At 41.2% G+C, this 25,424-nt stretch overlaps 1 protein-coding gene across 6 annotated transcripts; it reads left to right on the top strand.

Annotated features, from left to right (window-relative positions):
- The first annotated feature begins 1,589 nt into the window (after nucleotides 1–1,589).
- On the top strand, nucleotides 1,590–25,424 carry ppfibp2a (PPFIA binding protein 2a). Of its 6 annotated transcripts, none has more exons than XM_061666115.1 (22): nucleotides 1,590–1,630; nucleotides 6,420–6,506; nucleotides 7,784–7,897; nucleotides 9,345–9,476; nucleotides 11,860–12,048; nucleotides 12,431–12,523; nucleotides 13,761–13,872; nucleotides 16,448–16,509; nucleotides 17,112–17,190; nucleotides 17,327–17,451; nucleotides 17,548–17,612; nucleotides 17,696–17,756; nucleotides 19,200–19,311; nucleotides 19,826–19,940; nucleotides 20,518–20,646; nucleotides 20,841–20,991; nucleotides 21,387–21,498; nucleotides 22,476–22,564; nucleotides 22,641–22,763; nucleotides 23,459–23,584; nucleotides 23,675–23,863; nucleotides 24,713–25,424. In XM_061666115.1, exons 1-22 carry the CDS (start codon nucleotides 1,616–1,618, stop codon nucleotides 24,935–24,937), a joined length of 2,505 nt encoding a protein of 834 aa, XP_061522099.1. In that variant the 5' UTR covers nucleotides 1,590–1,615; the 3' UTR covers nucleotides 24,938–25,424. The 6 variants fall into 6 exon arrangements, with proteins under 6 accessions (XP_061522099.1, XP_061522081.1, XP_061522108.1 ...); XM_061666097.1 differs by lacking the exon at nucleotides 1,590–1,630 and adding an exon at nucleotides 3,642–4,106; XM_061666124.1 differs by lacking the exons at nucleotides 1,590–1,630; nucleotides 6,420–6,506 and adding an exon at nucleotides 3,644–4,106.

The raw sequence follows: 25,424 nt of genomic DNA, 5'->3' as shown, positions 1-25,424 counted from the left end.
CCAAAGACAACCACCGCTCACTCTGTTTCATTGTGATAAGTGTTTATATAATATATTCATTATGCAAAGGCTTGGCATCTGTAATGTTGTGCTCTGTTATGTTGGCCTAACTACAGTGCTGTAAGAATCGTAATACTTCTGGGAAATCCTCTCATGCGCGTAGTCTGCACGATTTCAAGTAACTTTAAATAAGTAGCACGGTTATGTGTGTATAGCAAATCTCGTGTGAATGCAAAAAGGCTCACGGGAAGACTTGTTGCGTTGGTGCCTCAGCCACATACAGTCTGCATATGCTGCTACCCATTATTTTATTATAGTTTGAATATTACATAAGACCAATTTACTTCATGTTCCGTTGAGAGCTTTGCTGCATTGTTGCCATAACCACAAAAGGCTTTACATAGCTTTGCTGATTCTGTTTAGTGTCTATTATGTTTCCCCTCCGCAAGTGGTCCATAAGGTCCTTAAGCTTATAAAGTACTCCAACTTGTCCTTGAATGCATTTTAAAATTATTATTATTTTTATTTGCAACTTATGTTCATTTTAAGTCTATTAACATAATATATCCATCCATCCATTCTCTACATCGCTTATCTTGTTCAGGGTCACGAGGAGCTAGAGCCTGATGTCAGGTGAAAGGTGCACCTTCACTGGCATACAAGTGTAATAATAACTTAATTTTAAAAGTACTTTTAATTGATAAAACATACCTGGTAATGACGCCTTGTGTTTAGCGAAGTGGGGAGAGGGAGGCTTAACACGGGCCACAATGTCTATTGAAATGAAGCAAAAAATGTTGCAAAAACTGTTTATTCTCTTTACATTCTATTCAATGATGTCATCGTTTTTTTTTTTTCTGAAAGTCTAATATTGTCGAGTGCTATTTTATGTTTGTAATTTTTGGGAGGCTGCAATGGATTAGTGGCATTTCCAGTCATTTCAATGGGAAAAAAATATTTGAGATACCAGCGTTTTGAGTTACGAGCATGGTCACGGAACAAATTAAACTCGTACCTCAAGGCAACACTATATACATTACATTATACCAAATATATTTATTCATATTATAAATGTTAAATGTTTAATCTATAACAACTGAGATGTAAAACTCATTGTACAAACACATGCAGTATGTTATACTATAAATCTGGGGTGGAACAATCCAAAATTTGGACAGATTTATGACAGGGTGATCATGACAAGTCAACTGTTAAACCAGATGCTGTTTTGTTGCCAAGTACATTGTACACCATTTATATACTGCAATGAAGGAATATGTCAACATAAATCAACACAAACTTAAAAGAAAATGCAGGGAGAAACAATTCTAAATATGACAGTTGTGTAAGAGCTCTGACAATGGGTTTATAGTTTGGGAGGAGTGTTTGAAGCCAAAGTGAGAGTCGGGGTGTTATTTCAAGTGGGAAGTTGGTCAGATGCCTCGACAGCTTTTGGAGCTCAGAGTGATGTTGTCTTAGGAGAAAAGCTTCCTCCAGCTCAAAGTGACCACTTTAAGCCACTAAATGAGGATCTAATCGTGCTGCTTTCACTGTCATCTGGTTGTCATGGCGTCAAATGCCCGCAACATGTTGGCGGCTGCTTTAGAGCAAATGGATGACATTATTGCAGGTAAGAATTTCCATTTTACTATGATACTTTCCAATCTCACATCTGCACTTGATTTTACTTTGGCGTATCGCAAATAATTATTTTGTTATGTTCTGACTGATGTGCTTCATTCAAACATCTTAACAATAAAAAAAAGTTTACAGATGAATTCATTTTTTTTTTTTTTTTTTTTTTTTTACATAAGTAGAGAGTAGTCTGGTGAATGCCAACTGTTATTTAAACTTATTGACTTGTAAGCCCTATACATTCAGATTTCCTCTACAAACTTATTAATGACAATGTCCACCATCTAATGAGCATAGCTGGTCCCTTTACCCTACTTTCACAAAGAGGTGATAGATTTTTGGGACTGCCGGCTGTTATTCTGAATTCTCTCCTACTCAGGGGGTCAGAGGAGACACTTCTATTAATAGAAGCAGCAGCCCAGCCATTTGCACACGGCTGAGACCCTAACACGCCTGATTACAGGTTATCACTTGAAGATACAAAGGGTTACAATGGAGAAAGTCGCATCTTCTTCCCTGTGTGTTTGATTTCATTTAGGGATCGGAACAGCGAAAGCGCTTTCTGCTCAGACGATGCCATTATAGCGGCACACAAATTAAACCTTTAATTTGAGGGTGCGTGAGGTGGGAGTGAACTACACTCCAAATCATGTGATGCCATTTACTTTACAGTTGGTAAAAGCCACACTCTTGTGAAATATTGCCCCCAACAGGGAATCTCAGGAACTGCTCATAACAGGGGCCACAACATTAGGTACACAATCCCCACAGATCAACAAATTTGAATATAATTTTTTTTTTTAATGAATATTTGCATGTACGAAGAAAACAATGCTCAGTCTATTTTCAACACTGTGAGAACAGTATTCATTAACTACTTAATTATTAGTTTTATTACCCTGGCCGTAGTAAGGAACTACAGTACAGCGCATTACACACTGGCAGGTGTTTTTAGTAACCTGAATATTAGGAATACCACTGATTATGATACATATGTCAATTGCAGTACTCTATTATGTAACTACAAAGGTAATTAACATACTAGAAACAACTTTTACAGTTCTACACCACTGTAAAGTACAACCACAATAATAAACATAGTGCTGAAGTAATACCTCTCTGTCAGTATCAATCGAAATTGAGCATTTGTAAAGATTAAGTTATTATTATTATTATTATTTTATTTTTTTTGAATGAAGCTCGAGTATGGTATACCATTGGATTGTGCATTGTTACGTGTAATTACGTGTCCAGTGAGTATAATGGAGTACTTACAAACTCAGTATCGATGCAGGGAAAAGGAACTATCACGTTGCACCCCTGCCCACCCCCACTGTTCCTTTACTTCAGGTAAAATAGAAGAAAGGCTCTATTGCACCCTGATGTCATTAAATGCTCAAACCCCTCCAGCACAAATGAAGTCCTCTTTAAAGGCTCTTAAGTTGAACCGACATTTTGAGGGCACTGCAGGAGATCGAGGGGGGTGATGAAGAACATGTTTTCACTGAGGGAGTACAGGCTATATTAACACGATTGCATAGAGACAAAGTGAGTATTCACACACACGCACGCATCATCCAGTACAGCAGCAAATCAAATGAAATTATGAACACCACTTACTACTACAATTATCGTCTTTGTGTCTCATACTTTGATTCTGCTCATCAACATCTGGCTCAGCGTATCCTGAGGGAGTTAGGTGAATGATGGCCCTAATGAGAACCAGAGTCGCTGTTCAGATACAAGCAACCCTATTTTTCTCTCCATTACGTCCTTTCATCTTTATACGTGCATTTTTCCTCCCAAATTGGCCCCACTTCAGTTTTTCTTCTTTCTTTCCATATTTTCTGCTTTGAACTGCTATGAACTCTACACTCCCTGACCTTTCTCCTTCCTCCTCCTTCTTTCTTTACGAACCCCCTCTCTCGACACCACATCTGAGGAGCATGTGCTGCAGAGAACTCCACCGAGCCCCTGGAGATACTTGGGCTGGAGTGACATAGAGTGAAGAACCGCAGGAAAGACGGGAGATGATGAGCGCAGTAAAAGTGGCGTTTTTGTGCATAATGAGGCAGTTTGAGTCATTTTGAGAAAGAGAAATAAAAAAACTCAGCAGAGGAGGTAGAAAAGAGGTAGGAAAAGAAAAGGGAGCCGAGCCAATTGGCATCATTTGAGTTATTCAGCTCAGCTCTAAAACTCTGTCCAGACTCAAAAACCGCCAAGGGCCTCTCGGTATTGTCAGCACTGTGGATAGTCTGCAAGAGGAGCACACAAGTCCAGAAGTGAGACGATTTATCGCTGGGACTCACTTATGACAATGGACTCTTTTATCCTTCCTGGCTCTATGCAGCTCTCCAACTAAATTATCTTAGTAATAGCCAACATTGAGAGCCAGAGCTACTACAGTACAATGGGCCTGCAGAATGGAGTATGATATTGACTTCTACAAACACTTTGCTTGGCTTAGAAAGGTAAGACACTCGCCACGTGCATGTCCTCCCTCCTCTAGTGTTATTCACAAACTCGCTTATTTTTCTCCTTTGTTGCCATGATGTCACACACACACGCGCACACACACACACAACCACACGCACTCAAAGAAGAATGTAAGTGCATGTGATTTTCAATCATTTCCGGCCACTCAAAAGTTACATCGTCAACAGAACACCAGCGTGATGCCATTAGGGAGTCATTAGTCATCCAGCTGTATTCATTACGTTATAATTATACATATAGTGTAGGAGCCACAGAAGACGACTTTTCACACAAACACTCATTTACATTCATTTGCGGTTGCAATGGAAACCTTTCACACACACAAAAAATGCTAAACATAAATGTGCTTTGCTCAAGATATACAGAGACTCCAGCATAAATGCCAAGATTGAAAACAAAACCGTTCTCGGACACTGGTTGACGTACGATTTGTAATTTATGGAAATAGAAATAATCTTTCCCAGAGTCAAATTGTTGGCATCATAAAGCGTTTATGATATGATAATCAATGTTTTAAAATAAGGTAACTGCTGTGAATAAAATCTTAAATGCAATCAATTGTATACTCGCAGCAGTAACTTTCACATCATGTGATGATGTGATGTGCTTGAATAGGAATCGGAATCGATCACGCTGCAGATAAATTTCTCTACGGTTATCACTCTACTTTTATACTTTGCCATCACTACTACCCTCAACTTAATTCAATTTATAGAGCACTTTACCAACAACCACAGCTTAACAAAGTACTGCACGTAAGATTGAACATAAAACATAAACCACGATAAACAAAATAATAAATTGATCAACATTTGTTTTCTAATTAGAACATACAAGCACAGCTCTCTTCTTATTTGCCAATGGGATACAGGAGGTCCAGAGTTTTATTTCATGTTGTTGCACAGTCCACGTTGTGCGAATTTGTTCGTAGATGAAGAGAGAAGAACATAAATGACGTCTCCACTGAGTAGTATGAGGGCACCAGGATGCTGAAATTGGAATCTTGCAATCACAGTGTATCATGACGTCGCTCGTTTGATGCAAGCTGAATTTTGAATGTAATCAAACAACTGCCGTTTTCTAACAGTCGTTATTTCAACCGTTAGTTGGCGAAGCACCTCGCGGTTGTAGCGTCGTAACACACAGCGAAGGTCCAATAGTGCCTATATTCTCCTCTCAATAAAATGCTGTAATAGTTCAAACGGTTTAGCGCAAAGCAAAAAGAATAAAGGGTAGAAAGGGAACTAAAGGAGAAAGTTCACGGAGCTTTTGTCATCAAGCTACCGATTCACAGGCGCACACGACAGCTAGTGCCGATATTCTTCCGAAACGCTGTAAATAGTTCAAAAAGGGTTAGCACGACGAGAAGCGAACATTAAATGATTAAAAAGGGGTGGAAATCACCAAAGAAAAGAGAAAGTAAGAGGACCTTTTATGACAGGCTGCTTATTCTCAGGCACCTTTTGTCCTGTAATAGTATCACACAAAAAAAAACAACAAAGCCAAAGAAAAAGTAGAACACACTAGTGCAGTTAAACCTTTAGACAGCCATATGACATCTGAAGCATTTTGAAACTGTTGATTTGTACTTTGAGAAAATTGTCCTAATTTTACAATTTACAGAGCATTTGAATTTGTAGATTTTAGAGTATAAATATGGGCAGTGTGGATTAACTTTACTGTGTATGAGATGGGTCAATATTTTTCCTGTTAAAAAGCAGTAGTTGAATTACCAAACAAGAGCTTAAATAGTGTACCAGATTCCAAAGTAAGGAAGGATATAATAAATCTAGCAACTAAGACAACATGGTTACATTTGGGAATTATAAAGCCTCAGAAAAAGAGTCTGTTGAAGACCTTTTTTGGTTTTAAACAAAACTATTGCAAACCACTTGGAATTTCTGGCTCAGGCTTGAGGCTGAACTACATAATGTTTCCACCAGTGTGGTTTTGTGAAGATTTCTGAGTAAATGTAGCTTATTGGGCTGCAATCATACATCCCTTGGCCATTGACTGTTCTAAAATATCCCTAAATACACAGGAAACCCTGAGGCTTCATCCAAGTCCCCACTAATCAGATGGAATACAACATATTGTACAATTTCAATACAGGATTAGGAGGAGTAAACCTCTTCCAGGCGGAGGCAGTGAGGAGCTCGCCAAGTACATTTTTTTGCTGCGAGTTGGTGCAGCCTCAACTGAAGAATGCCACATTTGACCTATTGGGGAACTGTTCTGTCTCAGCAGTGCAGTCACTAAGCTTAATAGTTGACCTGTATATTCCTAAGGTAAACCACCAGTCATCAGACAATGGTGAGTCCTACCAGGAGCGTTTATTACGTCTGGAAGGAGACAAAGAATCTCTCATTTTGCAGGTGAGATGAATCCGTATGTGCTTTCAATATATTTTTCGTTTCAATTTTACACTGCATCTGATATTTCCTGCAGTCATAGTAAGATTGAAGCCACCTTTAAAATAGTTGACTCAAAGCAGATCAAAAGGTAGCGGTAGATTTCAGTGTGTCATGCGACAAATGTTGGGTAACTGCTGTGTTTCTCTTCCAGCAGCAGGAACAAAGCTCTAATGTAGGTTTCGTGCTATTACAACACTAGAGTGTTGTGCAAAGATTGTAAAATGGAGTTTCAGGAACAGCTGAACAAGTGCATACCTCTGACAGGTTAAGGCTAGTACACAAACACGTGCTGTCGATGTGTGAGAACAGTTGCTCTATTTGTTGATTTAGTTCTCAGATACAAAATCTAATCAGGGAAATCAACTCCAATTGAATGCTACGTGTTGTAGCTTACATGATGCTGTTAAGCCACCTTTCTAGCCTCTTTGCAGTTTTACATTCAACTTGCATAAACTATTCTAACAACGCTCAGGCCACTGAGTTCTGGGAAGCTTGCACTTGAGCTTGAATATACATACAGTAATGTGAAAATTATGAGTGGTAATCATCTGAGAGCTTTTAAGTTTGAAGTAGGAAATAATATACATCGAAATAAATGGTTACACAATCATAAACTTAACTAAACATCATGAACATTTTAGCAAATCTTTCCTGTCTTAAGTGTACAAACAGGTTAACCACTGCTAGGAGTAATACATAAAAGCAATAAAACAGTCTTAACTTTAATAGTCCTTTATTTTGGCTATTTAGACTTCTATAGAGTGACTCTCTAACATGGACTCAGTATAAAAGTGTCAATTTCATTTTAAAAAACACCTTGGATTTGTCATACGAGTTTGACACAGTTTTGTATCCACTTTGTCCATATTTGGCTCAGACCGCCCCCTTTCCTCTGATTGGTTGCCTCCGTGTAGACGGCCCACTTGTGAGAACACACGTGTTTGTTATGTTGACAAAAAAAATAAAAAATAAAAAAACGCACACTCCCAGAGTTAATCCTTGCTGACTGGTGTAAACTCAGAGGTTTCCCCAGAAAATGTGGTTGAATTCCAAATCGTACGACCTCATTTCACTTAAGATGTGACACTGTTTTGACCTGTTGCAGTGCTCAAAACTTGTTTTGTTTGTTTACACACACACACACACACACACACGCACACACGCACACACGCACACACGCACACACGCACACACTCGCACACACACGCACACACACACACACACACACACACACACAGGTGGGTGTGTTGACAGACCAGGTGGAAGCTCAAGAGGTAAAAATCAGCGACCTGCAGAGTTCGGTGGTGGCGCATCGGCTCAAACTCAACGCCACAGAAGAGATGCTGCACCAGGTACGATTGAGCTTATCTTCCATTACTTTTGATTTACTGTTTCAAACTCAGGAAAGAAACTTTTGACCAGAAGGCAATCTTTTATTTCAACATTATTCTCCTAATGAATGAGCTTCAAGAGGACCCAAGCTGGTCAGTCATTCACAACAGATTCATTCTGCAGATTCAGTCGCTGCTAATCTATTTTGCTCCCTGGAAAGAAATTCCTCTTTTTGAATTCCACTCTATGGAGCCTCAAATTACCTTAGAAACCAAAATATTTAGGATGCCCAGACTCATTCCTGGACGGTGTCTCAGAATCTTTGCGTGATTTATGCTGGGCTCGACTGGTCTGTCTAGGCAGGTGATTAGAGCTGAAATAGCCACACCCCTAACCTTTAACCACAACTTACTCTATGCATGCACCAATACAAAGAAGAGGGAGGCAGAAAGGAAAGGCAAGAGTGAGTAATGGCTTAAGAATGGAGAAAAAGCTGAAAAAGGTGACGAGATGGGCGGGAGACTGGGTAGCGAATCTTCCACTTAGTTATTTACTCTTGACTCTGCAATTTCTAAACTCCATGAAACACACCATGGAAAAGGATATATGACATTTCAAGCTTCATGAGCCTGGGAACTATTCACCCCCATGCGGGAAGCACGCTTTGCTCAACTGCAGGCAAACGTTAAAGTACAAGGTAATGCTCTGCATAAATCCTCTTTTCAACTTCAGTATTCCCATATTACCAACCTGTGATCTTGCCTCGTAATACAATTTCCTGGGACGGGTTTCATTGTTGGTGGTTCAGAGCTTTATGGGTGCAGCGTATCAAAGGGCAGCCAGGGCCGGTTTGCTTGAGGCTTGGTCATTATGAGGCTTTGGACCTGAGCCGTAAATCTCTTCCTGGTGACAAAGCTCTAATATTTTCCATATGCCCTTGAAAAGGAAGGCGGGATATTTTCCAAAGTCAGTCTTTCAAATAAGCTTGTCCACGTTGGCCTCCTTCAGATGCTCATTTTTAGGCTTTGAATGATTTAGCACCTGCTTGGAAAGAACCAAATTAGCACCACATTGCCTGTGAACTCTCAATGTTGAGAATTCTCTGTAGTCGCTCACAGCTTGGCAGCAGTTCAAATTAATTACGGGACCTGTTTAAGTCATTTTACTGTTGTTTTTCAGAATGTTTTGCATGTCTATGTCCCCCTTTGCCCCATCCCCACTTTCTCCCCACCAGTCCTGCTGTGTACTTAGAGTGAGCTGTGAAATAGGCATTATAAATAGTGGTCATGCGTTGTGTATATTTAGCCCCCTGAAAGCAGTGGGTTTGTCCAAGGAGACTGTTATTACAGACCTTGTAGCTTGCTGTGCCTCATACCTAATGCCGCCTTTGTAAGGGTCGCATAGCGCTGTGTGCATTCTGTGCTTGTATTTGCAGCATGTGTTTTGTTTTTTTGTGCCGTATTACAGGAGCTCCTGCATAGGACGACACTGGAGAAGCAGAAGCTGAGTCTTAAGGGGGAGGTGTCCTACCTGAAGCTGAAGCTGTCAGACATGGAGGATAAACATGGCCATGGAGAAGAGAGGCAGCACAAAGCAGAGGTAGGGCTTTTTAATGAGCCGTACAGTAAATGAAAAGACAATATTTCCATTGACAAGAAAAGTTAATGAGGGTAAGTGACGTTGCAGTTTCTTAGTATTCAATCTAAAAGGGGTCATTGGGTTTTGGGAACCTCTTGACTTAAGACATTTTTGCAAGTGAAAGCCTTTTCATTGAGCCATATTTTCAAGGAAGAGCGAGTTTAACTTTAATCTCCCAGGACACTTCAGTTTGGAGACCTTTGGAAATTTTAGCACAAGTCTGCCAAGAATGACAAGGCAACACACGGAAACCTGTGCCATACTGTGGACTTGAAGTCAGCTGCTGATTTTATGGAAGTCCATAAACACTCTCTGGACAGATGGGGAAGAACATTCACAAAAACTCTGCCAAAGGTTTGATGCTTAGGAGAGGGAATATACATTTCTGATTTCTGTTCTCATTTCTAATTTAATTGTGCATTTGCTTAAGACTGCTGTGTCAGATTACTTGTGGAAGATCTGGTAATTTGGTGGCTGCTATGAAACTGAGAAGAAGTACAATTAGAGCCAGACAGAATGCTGTAATGTTACTGTCAAAACATGGCCAGTCAAAGAGCCTTTGTGTCCTCTGGTGAAAAGAGTTCAGGCATAGTAGAGCTGGCATGGTGGACGGAGGAACACGTGCGGTTTCACAGCCCAGAAGATTTTGTTCCTGGAGGTTGGCAACGATTCACAAAGTCATTATGAAGAGAGGAAGTTCTTGGGGAGTGAAGGAGGGGGAAAGCCCAATTTGTTCAAATGCATGTGAACAAAAGTGTGTTTGACATGGGAGCAAAAAGAAATTGCATAGTCGATATAACGATAGCAGATGGCTGTACTTCTTGTCAATGCTCCTTCATCGCATGCACGTTTCCCTGTAACATCTGTTTGGAATCAAGATGAGAGAGAAAGAAAAAAAACAACAACTTCTTTGAACACTTACAAGGCCTCTCATGTGCTTTTTACTACACGAACACACACAACGTGTCGAAGCCCAACCCCCCATCCCCTCAAACCCCTTTCAAACCAGTAAACTCTGAGTTAAAATTAGCCATGGGGGGGCTTCATATCATCTGTCATATCCTCTATACTGGACCCCATGTGAGACTTCCTCTGACCACCGTCCCAGCATTCCTTGAGTGCTGTTTACAACCCCACTGACGAGGAACACTGGCACCAATTTCCTTCAAACTATTCACCCCTGCTGCATTTACCAGTACAAACTATCTGTAGCGGAACTTCGAAAGCAGATTTGCTGGTCGATGAATTAAGTTTGCCAACATTTATTTTTTGGGGGGAAAAACACGGTTTTGAATTCGTACAAAAATCCAGAGCCTAACTGCCGTGATGCGTCTTGTAGTACAATAATTCACCATATCTCAGCTCAGCGGGCATCTAAAGGAGGTGCAAGTATGTTTTTTGATTTCTCTTTGGCTTTTGCGGGTTTTGTTGTGATGCAGCCATAGAGGAGTGCCAGTGATGGCAGTGGGTTAAAATGTGATCACAACGATAGAACTGGAATGGAATGTATTGGGACAGGAAAGTGGTAGATGCATCACTGTCCAAGCTGCTCAGTACAATATGGTATTAGTGAGCTGATTATGTAAAGTAGGAAGCCTGTGTTGACTCATCTTTAAAGTTAAGGTAGAGCTCACGTCTTCTACAGCGCTTTTTCTCATTAGGGTCAGAGGTAAGTGGAGCACTATCCCAAATGACCTTTGGCAAAAAGCGGGATAAACCGTGGAGTAGTCACCAGTCATTGGAAGGACGGACATTGACAAACAACAATTCATACTAACATTCCCACTTAGACACAATTTATCGGCTTCAATGAAGCTCACATTCATGTTTTTCCAATGTGGGAGGAAGCAGGAGTACCCAGAGCAAATCAATGTGAGCACGGGGAGAAGACGTAAACGCCATACAGGAAGGCCGGAGCTGAGATTCAACCCAAAACATCTCGACTGTGAGGCAGACGTACAAACCTTGACGTGCTGTTGACTCTTTAAATTAATAAAGACAAAACCAATTGAAATCAAAATACATGTATGCTCAATCTGAACAAACCAGATGTCAACCATTGGATTAGAGTAATTTGCGCGCATGGATTTAACTAAATGACAAAGCATGATCGTATAAGAAGAGGTTTCAAGGAAAAATGCAACATAGTGTCGTTATCGAGAGCAGATAAGGATGTTTTTCATATGAGTCAACTATTGTACGTCTACATTCTGACCTTGTCTCCCTTGAAACAATGTGTCATTCAAACACAGATAAATACAGATAACTGCATGTCCTCTTCAGTGCTTTTTTCCCCTCTAAAATATTCTTTCAATTTTTCTCTCTCCCACACTGCATCCGGCAGAGCGTTGTGAATTTCATTAGTGAGCTGCAGGAGCAGATGTGTAGATTTCAGAAGGAGATCAATAGCAAGATCCAGGAGAAAAAAGCCTCTGAGAACCCAGCTGACAGCGGCTCACCAGCGCCATGCCCCGCCCCCTCCACGTCCCCCGAGGACTCGCACGCCGACCCCTCGTGTAACACGGCTGCAGAGGTGAAGCCCAAACTTGAGGAGGAGGCTGCAGACGGGGTTGATGAGAGTAGCTCAGACGCAGAGCAGCTGCGACACAATGGAGGAGAGAGCGTACGCAGTGTGATGCATGACTTGTGACGTTGTGCACGGCATGCTTTGTCTCACTTTGAAGTGTGTGCATCCTTGATTTTAGACGGAATGAAACATACACCCACAAAACAACAGTAGCAGCAATTGTCCATGGTTTAAGACCGTTGTGCTCTTTGTTCTGAGATGCACACGCATGCACACTGGGTGTAAAGATACAGACTTTGCACTATTCATGGGGAGGGGGGGGGGGGGGCGATTGGCTGCAAGAAATATTTAATTGCCACATTATCACTGTAAAAAATCCATGTTGCAGGGTTTGGTCCAGGAGCTCAAGATTCTCAAAGACAAAGTGGAACACTTGGAAGATGAGAAGTTAGAGTACGAGAAAAGACTCAAAGCAAGCAAGGTAAAAGTTGCAGCTCAGTCTAGACCAGTGATTCTCAACCGGTTTGTTGGGACCCAAAAGTGGGTCGTGGACCACCACCGCAATTGGTGAATTCCGGGAAGTAGCGACCACATATTGTATGAACCTGTATGAACCTCCCCAGACTTCCACACACTCCTATTAACCTTTACCATACTCATACCTTTTAAACTCTTAAAAATATACTAATGCACCATGGTACGCCACGCTACGTGTATTTTATTCCTTGTTATATGTGTTTTAATTACATTTTCCTTTTTCTCGCAGTTATAATGCTTTAGGCTACGAAATGTTAATTTTATCAGAAAAGAAAATACAGCATACACTTAAAATCCCACTATATGGCAAATTATGTGCAATAGGAATATGAAGAAAAACAAATCTGCAATGTACAGAATATTTAATAGTTGAACAACAATATTGCAAGGGAACACTACTGTATTTCCTGTAATTATGACTAGGTTAATGATATACTATGACACATTTTGACTTAAGTACAAATTGTAAGTGCGAAAACAGGAATTTTCTATGAAGAGGAGATCAGTGCCAAGATACAAGAGAAGTTTTGAGACACTATTTTGTGCAATTGTTATATTTATTTTAATCTATTCATTGATGCACATACAGTGATCAAGTTCATCTTCAGTTTCTTAATAAAGGCGCTTTGAGTATGTAATTACAGTGTAGTTATGTTTAAAATTATACGTTTTCAAAGGAAATGTTTGAACAAATCATTTTCTCTACTGTTCTTAATTTCTATAAAGAGGGTCACGACTTTGCAACAAGGAAACCGCGGGTTCCAGGGTGACAACAGTTGAGAACCACTGGTCTAGAACATACAGTATCAGTGTCCAAATTCCGTTGCTAACTATCCACTCACTATTCCTCCATGCTATCCAACCAATCAGATGTGCAGGCAGTTAAGTGAGTCACTCTCAATTTTATGTGCACTCAGATACTTATGCTTTCTCAGAAACTATTTTGAATATGGTGTAAAAAGAAGAAGAAAAAACTAATATTTATATCTTATACCTATATTTACATTTTATAGGATGTTTGTTTTGGACAAAATAAGTGTATCAGCATTCTTCCTGCTTATATGTGCACTTATATGTTTAAGTACAGAAAGAGTAGCTGTGTGCAAAAAAAAAAAAAAGAAAATTGAAATGTATAATATTTGCTGAGCTTAAGAATATAACTCTGTCTGCTCTACTCACAGGTGGAGATCAGCAGCCTTCAGCAGCTTCTCCTGAGTAAGAATGCTGAGATTGAGAGCTTGCACACTCAGCTGCTGACCAGACCTCCACTAGCTACTGAGAACTCTGAGAAAGGTAAGCAGAGCATTCAGCTGAACATTTAACAGTAGTCCATGCCTTTGTCACCACCCGGCTGGACGACTGCAACTGACTATGTGGGAGTCAGTGCTTCGGCCATTAGTCGTCTGCAGATGGTACAGAACGCTTTTAACTGGTACACGTAAATTTGAGCACATTTCTCCAATCTGGGCCTTGTTGCATTGGCTGCCAGTGCACTTCAGGATTCGTTTTTAAATGATTTATTATATTTATTTGCCGCTCCAAAACTATGGAACAAACTGCCTCAGCACATTGAAGAGGCTTCCTCTTATCTGTTTTTAAATCACTTCTCAAAACTCATCTCTTCTCCTTGGCCTTTGATACCCAGTGAGATGTTGACTCTTTTATATTTATTTATTTTTTCCTGATTTTATTGCTCTTTTTACGACTGACATTTGTCTTCATTTTATTTCCACACACATTTTTGTATTTTATTATATTTTATTTTATTTGAACCTCTAGTGGCGACACTGTGACCGACTGGTTAGAGCGTCAGCCTCACAGTTCTGAGGACCCGGGTTCAATCCCCGGCCCCGCCTGTGTGGAGTTTGCATGTTCTCCCCGTGCCTGCGTGGGTTTTCTCCGGGCACTTTTCATCCCACATCTCAAAAACATGCATTAATTGGAGACTCTAAATTGCCCGTAGGCATGACTGTGAGTGCGAATGGTTGTTTGTTTGTATGTGCCCTGCGATTGGCTGGCAACCAGTTCGGGGTGTACCCCGCCTCCTGCCCGATGATAGCCGGGATAGGCTCCAGCACGCCCGCGACCCTACTGAGGAGAAGCGGCTCAGAAAATGGATGGATGGATGGATGGATGAATTGGAACATCCTTTCAACTATTACCACCCACTGATGGGCTATACATACAGTAAATAACAGTTGCAGAGGCACTTTGAATTACAGGTATAAGAACAATTTGGTTTACAAACTACATTTGTAAGAAAAATTACCTCATTTCAAGCACTGTTTTCAGTTCAGCAACGGTTTTGTCAAAGCTGCGGAAGGCTCGGTTTTCCTTTTCTTGAGCTACGTGAACATCATTGGCTCCGTGCTTCACACGTAGTAATTATCTTAGTTTCTTTGCTCCATATTGGCCGAGTATTTTTCAAAAAGAACATGAAAACTGCTAGTGATAGTGTTATTAGGAAGCCTAAACGCAATTGAAAAAAGTCTGAAGCAATAGCTAAACACGAGAATGGTGTTTGTGTTTATTATCTCGCTGCTCAGTTTGGTTAGGCGAAATATACCATCTATACTATTCTAGTAACAATAATAATAAATCAAATATGCATAGTGCTTCTCTCAACACCCACAGAAGCTTAACATAGCACGTGCAGAATAAAGGGACGAGTTAAAAAAAATCAAATAAAATCCTTGATCCTTGGTGGATACGAGGCCAGCGACGTCGGGAACCCTCCACGGCTGTCCTTCCGCCGAAGAAGGAACCCCTAGCTAGTCTAGCAGCTCAAGGAAGCACCAGTCCCAGCCAGCGAAATTTAATTGCGCTGAGAGTGGTGGAAAGCTGCACCTTCAACCATGGTACGAGAACCCGTTGGTGATAGTGATGCTTATTGTCCAATTTTTCCCAATAAATACCTTTCCCTTTCTTGCATTTTAACTTGTCTGTCACTCGTGTGACAACACAGTCTTGTTTATGTTTTCCATGGATACCATGAACCCAAAATGGCCACCACATCCCACAATGCATCACAGTTCCCAAAGCATACAATGCTGCAAAAACACTAACTGCACAGTGCTTAACTAGCAAACACAGCACATTATTTCTTCATAACAACGTGAGTTGTAACATATTCCCATACTGTACTGTGTTTATTTTATACTACTTATCAATAAAAACAAGATAAACAAAACTTTGTTCTGGGGTTTCCATTCATTTCCACTGGAAACATGACCTTGGTTCATGAACTGAGTGACAGAATGGAATAAATATGTAAAAAGATGTTCCACTGCATTCACATTCAAAATCTTAAGCCGGTTTTGGAGTCACTCGTTCGAGAAAATTAGAAAATATGTTCATGAAGATAGAAGTCATGCACCGCATTTTACGCCTGTCATTACAGTATTAAATGAACACCAACTTTGGCAACATCAAGCCAAGATGGCTTCCAGGAACATCCACTCACCCGTCACTCATGTCTTTATGGCTTCTAAATCACAATGTGCTGTAATTTTTTATTTAATTAAATCTGTCAATCATGTCTGGAGCACTTCATATAATGTCAATCACTTCCCAAGCCGCATTGTTCACTGCTCGCCGACAAGTGTTACTTGGCCGAGTGGCTGAAATGACAACGTCATTTATGAAAAATGGCTCATTTGACTCATGTTTGACTACATGTTTACAATGATGCACAGAGATTTATGAGTCTTCAAATGCCCCAAACGTAGAACATTTTGCAATATGAAATATGTCTAAAAAGTTAAACAAAACCTTGGAAGTTGAACCATCACTTCGAAAGACAAAGTTAAACAAAATGACAAAGTGACTTTCATGATGATGATTTAAAATGTATTTCTCTTCAACATAGACCAGGAGCTGCAAAGATTTAAAAGCAACATTAAATCCCTGGAAGCAGCCAATGATGAAAAGGTAAGTCCCTCTTCTCTATACATCTGTGTACTATTAAGATAAACAGATTGTGGTAAGTTAGTGTACATATAGATAGACAAGGCATCACCAGGAAGCATGGAAGCTTGCACTTTCTAGATGTTGTCATTGCTCACAGGCACCGCCCTCCATCCAATTATAGTACAGTCTTGCTGTTGTATTCTCCCTCGTGGGGACTCTTGGACTTTAAAGAGTTGCAGGCGCGGGTCTACATGTGGCAGGGCTGGTGAACACACACGTACAAGCCCCAAGGCGAACCAATTCAGGCAAGCCACACTTAAGTAGGCCTCGATCTGCCAAGCCTAATTTGGGAGTGAGTTGCAGTATAAGAGAGCCACGATGAAGCCAAGCTCGGGTGCCACTCCAAAAAAAGACACATTTTCTTCTGATGGTCACCACAAGTAGGGCCGATGTCAATCCCCTCCCCAGATGCTCTTTTCATGTAGACCATATGCTGAGAGGGACATTGGTGTGGCCTAGTGGTCAGGAAGACAGGAAGCAGCATCTGTGCGTTTCTTAAGCTTAGATACAAATCTTAATGGGTTTTGTTGACCTTGAACGCCCTCTCATTCCTATTTCTGGAGGACCGCCGCATTGAAGAGCTCTCTCTGCTCTTAAACCAGTGCAAGCAATTCAGAGATCTGACACACAACGCAAGGCAAGGTAATCAACCATTCCTCTCCTGAATCCTCCCCGTCACCCTCTATCATTTTTCTAACCCTATAGTCAAAGGCAATCATTGAAGATAAGGAAATGTCAGCACAAACAAAATAGTTCAAATTTGCCTTTATTACTGTAGCGCCACCTGCTGGACTCTCCCTGTCGAACGGCAGGACAAATTCCAGTAGCAGTGAAGAGGAGGAGCAAGGTCTGAGGAAGAATGCTGATTCTGCTAGTGCTAAGTCTGAGGATCTGAAGTCTGATGTGGGTAACAGCTCAACTGCTTCTTGACTCAAACGTTATTTTTATTTATTTTTTTCTTAGAATGCTAGTGTCTATGATTTTCTTTTCACAATTCAGGGTTCCATAAACAGTGCTTCCTCTCTTCAAACATCAATTTTGTCTCAGAGGGACAGTGATTGCAGGTATTTTTAAGCCCTGTCACCCCAATGACATGATCCTTGACATATTTAGTTTTCCACTAATAATTCTGCTGGTGACTTTTCAGGCGAGAGATACAGACATCATCTAGTAGCTTGACTGACTTAACAACTGCCCAGACTCAAAAGGTATTTCTAGTTCTATTATACTTCTCATACACACACACACAATTAACTACTCAAGGGCTCGGTTTATCAATTCGGTTCTATGGCCTTCACCCTGGACTGGCTGCCAGGGAATCGCAGGGTAAATGTGAGAAATGCATTGCGGCAATAAATTCCACAACAGCTGCAAGACCCCGCCTTAGGTTTACTAAATCGTTTATATTGCCTAGGGAATGCCCTTTTCTGTTCCTGCATGAGTCAATTTTTGCCTCCAAATGTACAATTCTGCCCGTTACACATACCTGTAAATGTACCCAACTGGGCTAAAGGTCATTAGACTTCAAGGAGGTGGTTTGTATCTTTTCCAGGTCTAATAGGTAGACTGACCCACACAGAGGGCCTGATTTACAAAGATCCCAAATTGTGGGCGCTAAAAGCTGCTTTGGGAGAGACAAAGGTGTTTTGTCACAAGTGATATGGCATGACTCTTTCTTGTGACTGGCGCAGCCCTAAGATCACTCAGAAGCTCCAAAATGGCATTGCTGGATGGACGATCTGTTGCAGTATTTTCTTTTCTTTTTCTTTTTGGGCATTTCAAAAATACAAAAAAGGAAAGTTCTCCCCACCGCCTCTCATTTTACCTGCGCCTCCTCATCATGGTAAACACACAGCAGTGCCGTTTGCACCTGCCATTCAGATGCGCTGCTTAAAGATGCAAAATCAGCCATCGTAATTGGTGTAAGGTTTAGCATTGCATGTGCTAAATTCATCTATTTGCATGTACTCCTCCCAGAACGTGTGGGCCCGGTTTGTAGACCCACTTTTACATCTGTCTGCATGCGTCAGTCCTCAAACATCTGCTGTTCCAGTATATTATTAGAATAAGACATCATCAAACAAACTCAGCACTCTGAGCCAGATCCTCAGTGACCTCTGACCCCACTAATGTTGTTCTGGGTGGAAAAATATTACCGCAGACACACTGCAACATCTTATTGAAAGTCTTCCCAGAAGAGTGAAGCCTGTAAGGGAGGGAGTAGATGCTCTTTTTTTGCCCCATTATCACTTCCTGGAGCTATAGTGATCATACAGTACTTTATTAAAACAATTTAGGGTAAACTTGATATAAATCACAATTGTTTAAAACCCTGAAACAGTGCAAAATATTACGTCTCAGAGGATAATACAGCATGTGCTCCTAAAAATGTTTAGAATTGCCTGTATTAATATTATATAGTGTAGTTCAAACTGTAAATATATCAGTTTGTTATTTCAAACTCATCTTACAACATTGCCCTTAAAAATAAACAGATGAATAGATTTCTTGAAAAAATATAAACCATGAATGCAAGCTATTTTTCTGTTTATTTTATGACTGAAATATTTCATATTGCTGATGACCGCTCCGCATGTGCACATAAAATTATGTGTCAATCGTTTGTTTGTCTCTGTGTTGTCTTCAACCAGAGGGACACCAGGACTCTGACACTGCCTGTCCGTTCGTCTCCCACAGAGAGCAGCACTGAGCGCCACAGTGAACGATCGCCTGATGACAGTGAAGATGGAGACTCTAGCCAAAGTAAATACATATACAGATATTAATACAGTTGTAATATTATATTACCAGACAGAACTTCTATTCGGAGCTAACCGCTGGACCTTTGATCATGAGTAATTGCAGGGACTTAAGACAAGGACGGATCAGGGGATAGATGTTTTGGTTTTTTTCCTAACCAAACACACCCTTTCCTCTTCTCTGATGACCGCACACAGCCCAGCTCCACCCACCACTGACCATTATAACTCACCCCCATTGATATTGCTGCCTACATAAATAAATCATATAATTTGAAGCTCAAACCTTACAGCATGTACGCACACAAGTGCACACACACAGTGCAGAGTTAAGCAATAAACTGCAATAATTAATACCATCACATAGACACAGTTAATAGCTTTTTAAGTTATCAAGAAATTAGCTTGATGAATATATGGACGTGCTGTTGTACAAACCCGTAGCCATTAATAGCACTCAAATAGTGAGGCTATATTACGACAGTCTTTGTGCATAGATGTTTTGTAACTTGTTTCAGCCAAGCTGGAGAAAATGAGCAACTGCACTGGGACAAACAGCCCACCGGGCCAGAGAAATGTGGGCTCGCCAGAATACATGAAGACAAACCGGAGCCTCAAGAGACTTTGGGGAAAGTGAGTGTGGGAAATGCATTGCATATGGGAAATAATGAACGATGCATCAGTTTGATATTCTGTGACTGGTGAGGAAGATATTTTACTCCATCCATCAATGCCTCGAAATAGCCTTCGTGAGCACTTATTTAACTCAACAGGTAATGAGACAATTTGCAAAATAAAAATCAAGCATTAAAAACATAATGATTCATCATGTAATAATGATTGTGTACTGCATGTGTGTGACGAAATAATGATTCTCAGGGCCCGACTAAGAGGCCATAGGAAATGGACTTTCAATTCACGGCAATGAAGTGGTAGGGCGGCGGCACGGTGGCCGACTGGTTAGAGCGTCAGCCTCACAGTTCTGAGGAGTGGGGTTCAATCCTCGGTCCCGCCTGTGTGGAGTTTGCATGTTCTCCCCGTGCCAGCGTGGGTTTACTCCGGTTTCCTCCCACACCCCCCCGCCCCTCCTCCCAGTGCACCAAGTTCCTCTTACGCTGTTATTTCATTTATTTATTGAATCAGCCCACTCAGAGAATAAAAGTAGCCCACATCTCTCTAACTGAGGTCTTTGTCACTCTACTCTACCCAGACTTCGAAGAACAAATTCTGGAGGAGTCAATGCAGGTGACACAGATACGGGTCCTTTTAGAAGAGGGGGGCTCCGTGCAACAGCAGGACCTAGACTGACCCGTACCCCAGAATCTCCTGATTCTGTACAGTAAGAGTCCACAACATACAGGTTGTGCTACACTCAGCCTTGAGTGAATACTATTATATACTACGCTGTTGGTCTCAAACATTGTCTTATTTTCTGAATGAAGTACTGTACCTGTTTTACAATTTGTACTGTCACTGTCATCATCCAAATTTTTAAACACTGATTATGTGCTCATTTGCTTCTTTTCCTACCAGTGACATGAATCTCCCATTCAGCCAATGGACCAAGGAGCAGGTGTGCGGCTGGTTGGAGGACTATGGTCTTGGCCACTACCTCAACCTTACAAGACAGTGGGTTGAATGTGGCCAGACACTACTTTCCGCTACACCTCAGGATCTTGAAAAGGTTAGAGAACAGAAACACTTCTACATCAGTAGCAACGGGAGTAAATTGAAATTTAAAACAGACACTACCATCATGATCATGAGGTAGATATTGATCAAAATTGATGGTCCATTTGGTTGAACTGATTTGATCTTTTACAGTAGCTCCATCGGTAGTTTACAGCACCCGTGCACCGTTATTAATAGGGTTCTTCCAAGAAGAACTTATTGCAAGAAGTTTGGGAAATTTGGCAGCGAAAAGCTGTGCCAATAAACAGATACAGATGCGGCAGACTGTACAAGTCAGACTGTGGGGCCTGCAATTATTGATAAAATTAAACCGTTACCAAATTTAGAACATCAATTACAACTCAAACAAGTACAAATATTGAGATCAAGCGTGCTTTGTAACTTCAGGAGATGGGCATGAAGCACCCTCTGCACAGGAAGAAGCTGCAGTTGGCATTGAATGCGTTCACCAGTAAAATGACAGAGAAGTCAGCAGAGCTGGACCACATCTGGGTTACCCGTAAGAGTCTTTGCTTTTACTGAAAAAACAAATCAAACCAAACAAGGGACATGTATAGTGGCTGAAATAAGAATTTCAACATTTTTCTCACTTAATATACTTCCAAAGGTGCTATTGACCTGAAATGTTCACCAGATGTTGGGAAGAACCCAAGTAATCCATGCATACAAAGAAAGTAGAACACATAAGATCAGAAATGCAATTGTGTGTAATAATGTGAAATGACATTGGGAAAAAGTACTGAGCACGCCAACTGGTATTTATTTAATACTTTGTACAAAAGCCTTCATTTTCAATGACACCTTCAAGACACCTCCTGTATGGAGAAACTAGATGCATGCATTGCTCTGGTGTGATTTTGGCCCATTCCTCCACACAAGCAATCTTCAAATCTTAAAGGTTCCGAGGGCTTCTTTTATGGACCTTGAGTTTCAGTTCTTTCCATCAATTTTCGATTGGATTCAAGTCAGGTAATTGGCTTGCCCATTCTAGCAGCTTTATTATTTTTTCTTTCTGCTGAAATGTCCACCCTCGTTTCCTTTTCATCATCCTCATAGATGGCAGCTTATTTTTGTCAAGAATGTTTCGGTATACTTTCCCAGTCATCCTTTCTTCAATAACTGAGAAATCTACCCGTACCATTTGCTGAAAAGCAGCCCCACACCATAATGTTCCCACCTCCAAACTTCACTGTCGGTATGGTGTTTTTAGGGTGATGTGCAGTGCCATTTCTCCTCCAAACGTGGTGTGGGTTATGGCATCCCAACAGTTCAATTTTGCTCTCATCAGACCAGACTACTACTTTGTTCTACTTTCTTTGTACGTATGGATTACTTGGGTTGTTCCCAACATAAGGTGACATTTTCAGGTCAATAGCAAGCACCTTTGTAAGTATATTTAGTGAGAAAAACGTTGACGTGTTAAATACTTCTTGCAGCCGCTGTATGATACCTATCTGATACATCTGACTCTCATAGGATGGCTGGATGATATTGGTTTACCTCAGTATAAAGACCAGTTCCATGAAGCCCGCGTGGACGGCCGCATGATACAATACCTCACGGTGGTAAGTCGTGGTGCAAATGCAATTCCACATGTACACATTTAAATGAAGCTCATGTTGCCTTTTCCAACGTTCCTAGAATGATCTCTTAAGCTTAAAGGTGGCCAGTCAACTCCATCATCTCAGCATTAAATGTGCCATCCACGTCCTCCACGCTAACAAGTTCAACCCCCACTGTCTACGTCGCAGACCTGAGGAAGAGGTAAGAAAGCTCAAACTGTGTGCACATTTGTGTGTATAAATCACATTTTTTGTAAAAACCCCAGAACAGTGCAATGTCTTTTCTACCTACATTACAGCGTGGGCCCACAAGAGGGAGACAAATACATTTCTATTAATGCTACTTTGACTACAGTGAATACATTTGTATCAATAAGACCTTATGGTATTTATTCATTTAAGCAAGCATGGGTTTGACTACAGCTCTTAGTCCCCCGCTTAATCTTAATTCTTCCTCTGACCAAGACTTTGCTTCCATCTTTGAGTGAACTGTTGGGGAAAGTTGTTGTTTATTTCCAGCGTACAAAGAAAGGGCCATAAATGCATGTTTCTGTGAAAGAACCTGAGACCTATCTGTGATCTCAGCCCCATCAAACACTTTTGGAATGAACTACAGCAGACATTATGAGCCAGGCCAGGTCTCGTGACCTCTCACCATACAAAAGTTCTTCAAGATGAACAGAAGTTAAAAAAAAAGAAATAAATCACTACACAGACATGCTTCAGCATCTTATAGAAAGTCTTCTTAGAAGAGTGGAAGCTGTTACATACTTCATATTAATTTTCACTTACTTTATATATATTGGTCAGTTTCCCTTTAACTTTGCCTTAACGGCATATGACGAAAAATGAATGTGGATTGTAAAACCTTAAGTATCTGTTTTTATTGTACTTCAGAAACAGCCTTCCCCCTCTGAGGTGGTGCAGTGGTCAAACCACCGTGTGATGGAGTGGCTTCGAGCAGTCGATCTTGCAGAGTATGCACCTAATCTCAGGGGCAGCGGTGTCCATGGCGGACTAATTGTAATTCCCATCTTCACTAATGCTTACGACGCAGGCATGCAGGCCCTAACATAGTACAGTAACTGCAAGTGTCAATATGCACCTCTGTAGATCCTGGAGCCTCGCTTCAGCGCAGAGACTTTGGCCCTGCTCCTAAATATTCCCCCGCAGAAAACGTTGCTCCGTCGCCACCTGGCCACAGCCTTCTCTGCCCTGGTGGGGACTCAGGCGACGCAGGAGAAGAGAGAGTACGGCAATGCTACAGGCCATGTGCCCCTCACAACCACATCTAAAGTGAAGGTAATATACAAACGGTACAAGTAATGAATGAATAAATAAATGAGTAATGGATGAGGAATAAATATGTCAGAGTAGGCTGTGTCAGTGTTTTCGTCCGTGCACTACTTCAATTAATTTTGGGATGTTTACGTTGGAGGTACATTAAGTTGTTGTTACGTGTTACGTGTTAGACTTGGGGAACTTCTTTTGAAGCACTTACAGAGAATAGTCTGGGTCTTGCTGACCACACGATTTCCATCCAATGCTCCCATAGTGCTGAGCTAAATGAGGTTGGAGGGTCACAATTACAAGGTTGTTATGGATCGTGGTACGAGCCATGTTTCCTCCTCTCCTCCGCACCTATTAGCATTCGCATTGGTGGGAGCTACAGTTTTACTCACTGACCGTCACCAGAAAAAGTTATCATATGACACACAATTGAGGAAGCTTGCGGAAGAACATCCATCCATCCATTTTCTGTACCGCTTCTCGTCACAAGGGTCACGGGCGTGCTGGAGCCTATCCCAGCTATCTTCGGTCGACAGGCGGGGTACATAGACACAAACAAGCATTCGCTCTCACATTTACACCTACGGGCAATTTAGAGTTGCCAATTAACCCCAGGATGCATATTTTTTGGATGTGGGAGCAAACCAGAGTACCCGGAGAAAACCCACGCCGGCATGGGGAGAACATGCAAACTCCGCACTGGCCGGGATTTGATTTCTATCGCATATATTTTCTGGGCAAGAATTACACATTTTCTTGACAGTGTGACCACAATACTCTTTTATAACACATCAGAGAATCCAAAGAATACATAAATTAATAAAATATGTCCGTAATGTGTTTGGCTTGTGTGTGTTACAGCCTAAGAAGCTAGGCTTTACCCAATTTAGTCACCTCCGGAAGAGGAAACCTGACGAATCTGCAGACTACATCTGCCCCATAGAGGGTGGATCGTTGACTGTGAACGGGATTTCAAGGATGCCTTCCGCAGCACTCAGGGGGATCAGCCCCAATTTGGACAGACAGCCAAATATGCAGGAGCATGGCGAAGGAAAGTTATGGAGGACTAACACAAACAACTGCTAAGAAAATCACAGTGGTCATCTTCACACTTTGAGCTCATAAAATCCAAATATATGCATTGCTGGACAGTGTGAAATGCACATCATGTATTTATGAATCACATAATGCTTGAACATGGTTTCTCTGAAATGAATGTGTGAAATGTTAGGTGAAAGCTGCCCCCTGCATTCCTTTTACAGTTGTTCCAAACATTTCAAAGGACTTTAAGGACTTTTTAAAAGTGTGTTATGTGTCGCATCGAAACATCTAGTTTTGATGCTTTGTTCATATTTTACATCTGGATTCGCTGTGGACTTCTGCATTGGACATTTGTGAACATGGCTTTTTCAGTCGGACACACGCAAAGCCAAAGACAACTACGAGATCTCCAAGGTAGAGTCAGGGCCATTTTTCTTCCTCCTGAGACTAACGTTAGCATTATGCATGTTTGTAAATTGACAGAGTGACATACAATGCTGACAACACACACTGACTGTGAGATCTTTATTTT

The sequence above is a fragment of the Phycodurus eques genome, chromosome 2 (assembly GCF_024500275.1).
Source record: "Phycodurus eques isolate BA_2022a chromosome 2, UOR_Pequ_1.1, whole genome shotgun sequence".
Classification (NCBI taxonomy): domain Eukaryota; kingdom Metazoa; phylum Chordata; class Actinopteri; order Syngnathiformes; family Syngnathidae; genus Phycodurus; species Phycodurus eques.
This window is presented reverse-complemented; position numbering and strand designations above follow the sequence as displayed.

Coding starts and splice junctions, on each gene's coding strand:
- ppfibp2a (XM_061666087.1), top strand. CDS start 6,210: ATGGAATACAACATATTGTACAATTTCAATACAGGATTAGGAGGAGTA. Junction 7,898..9,344: donor CAGAAGAGATGCTGCACCAG/GTACGATTGAGC, acceptor GCCGTATTACAG/GAGCTCCTGCATAGGACGAC. Junction 17,452..17,547: donor CTGAGGATCTGAAGTCTGAT/GTGGGTAACAGC, acceptor TTCACAATTCAG/GGTTCCATAAACAGTGCTTC.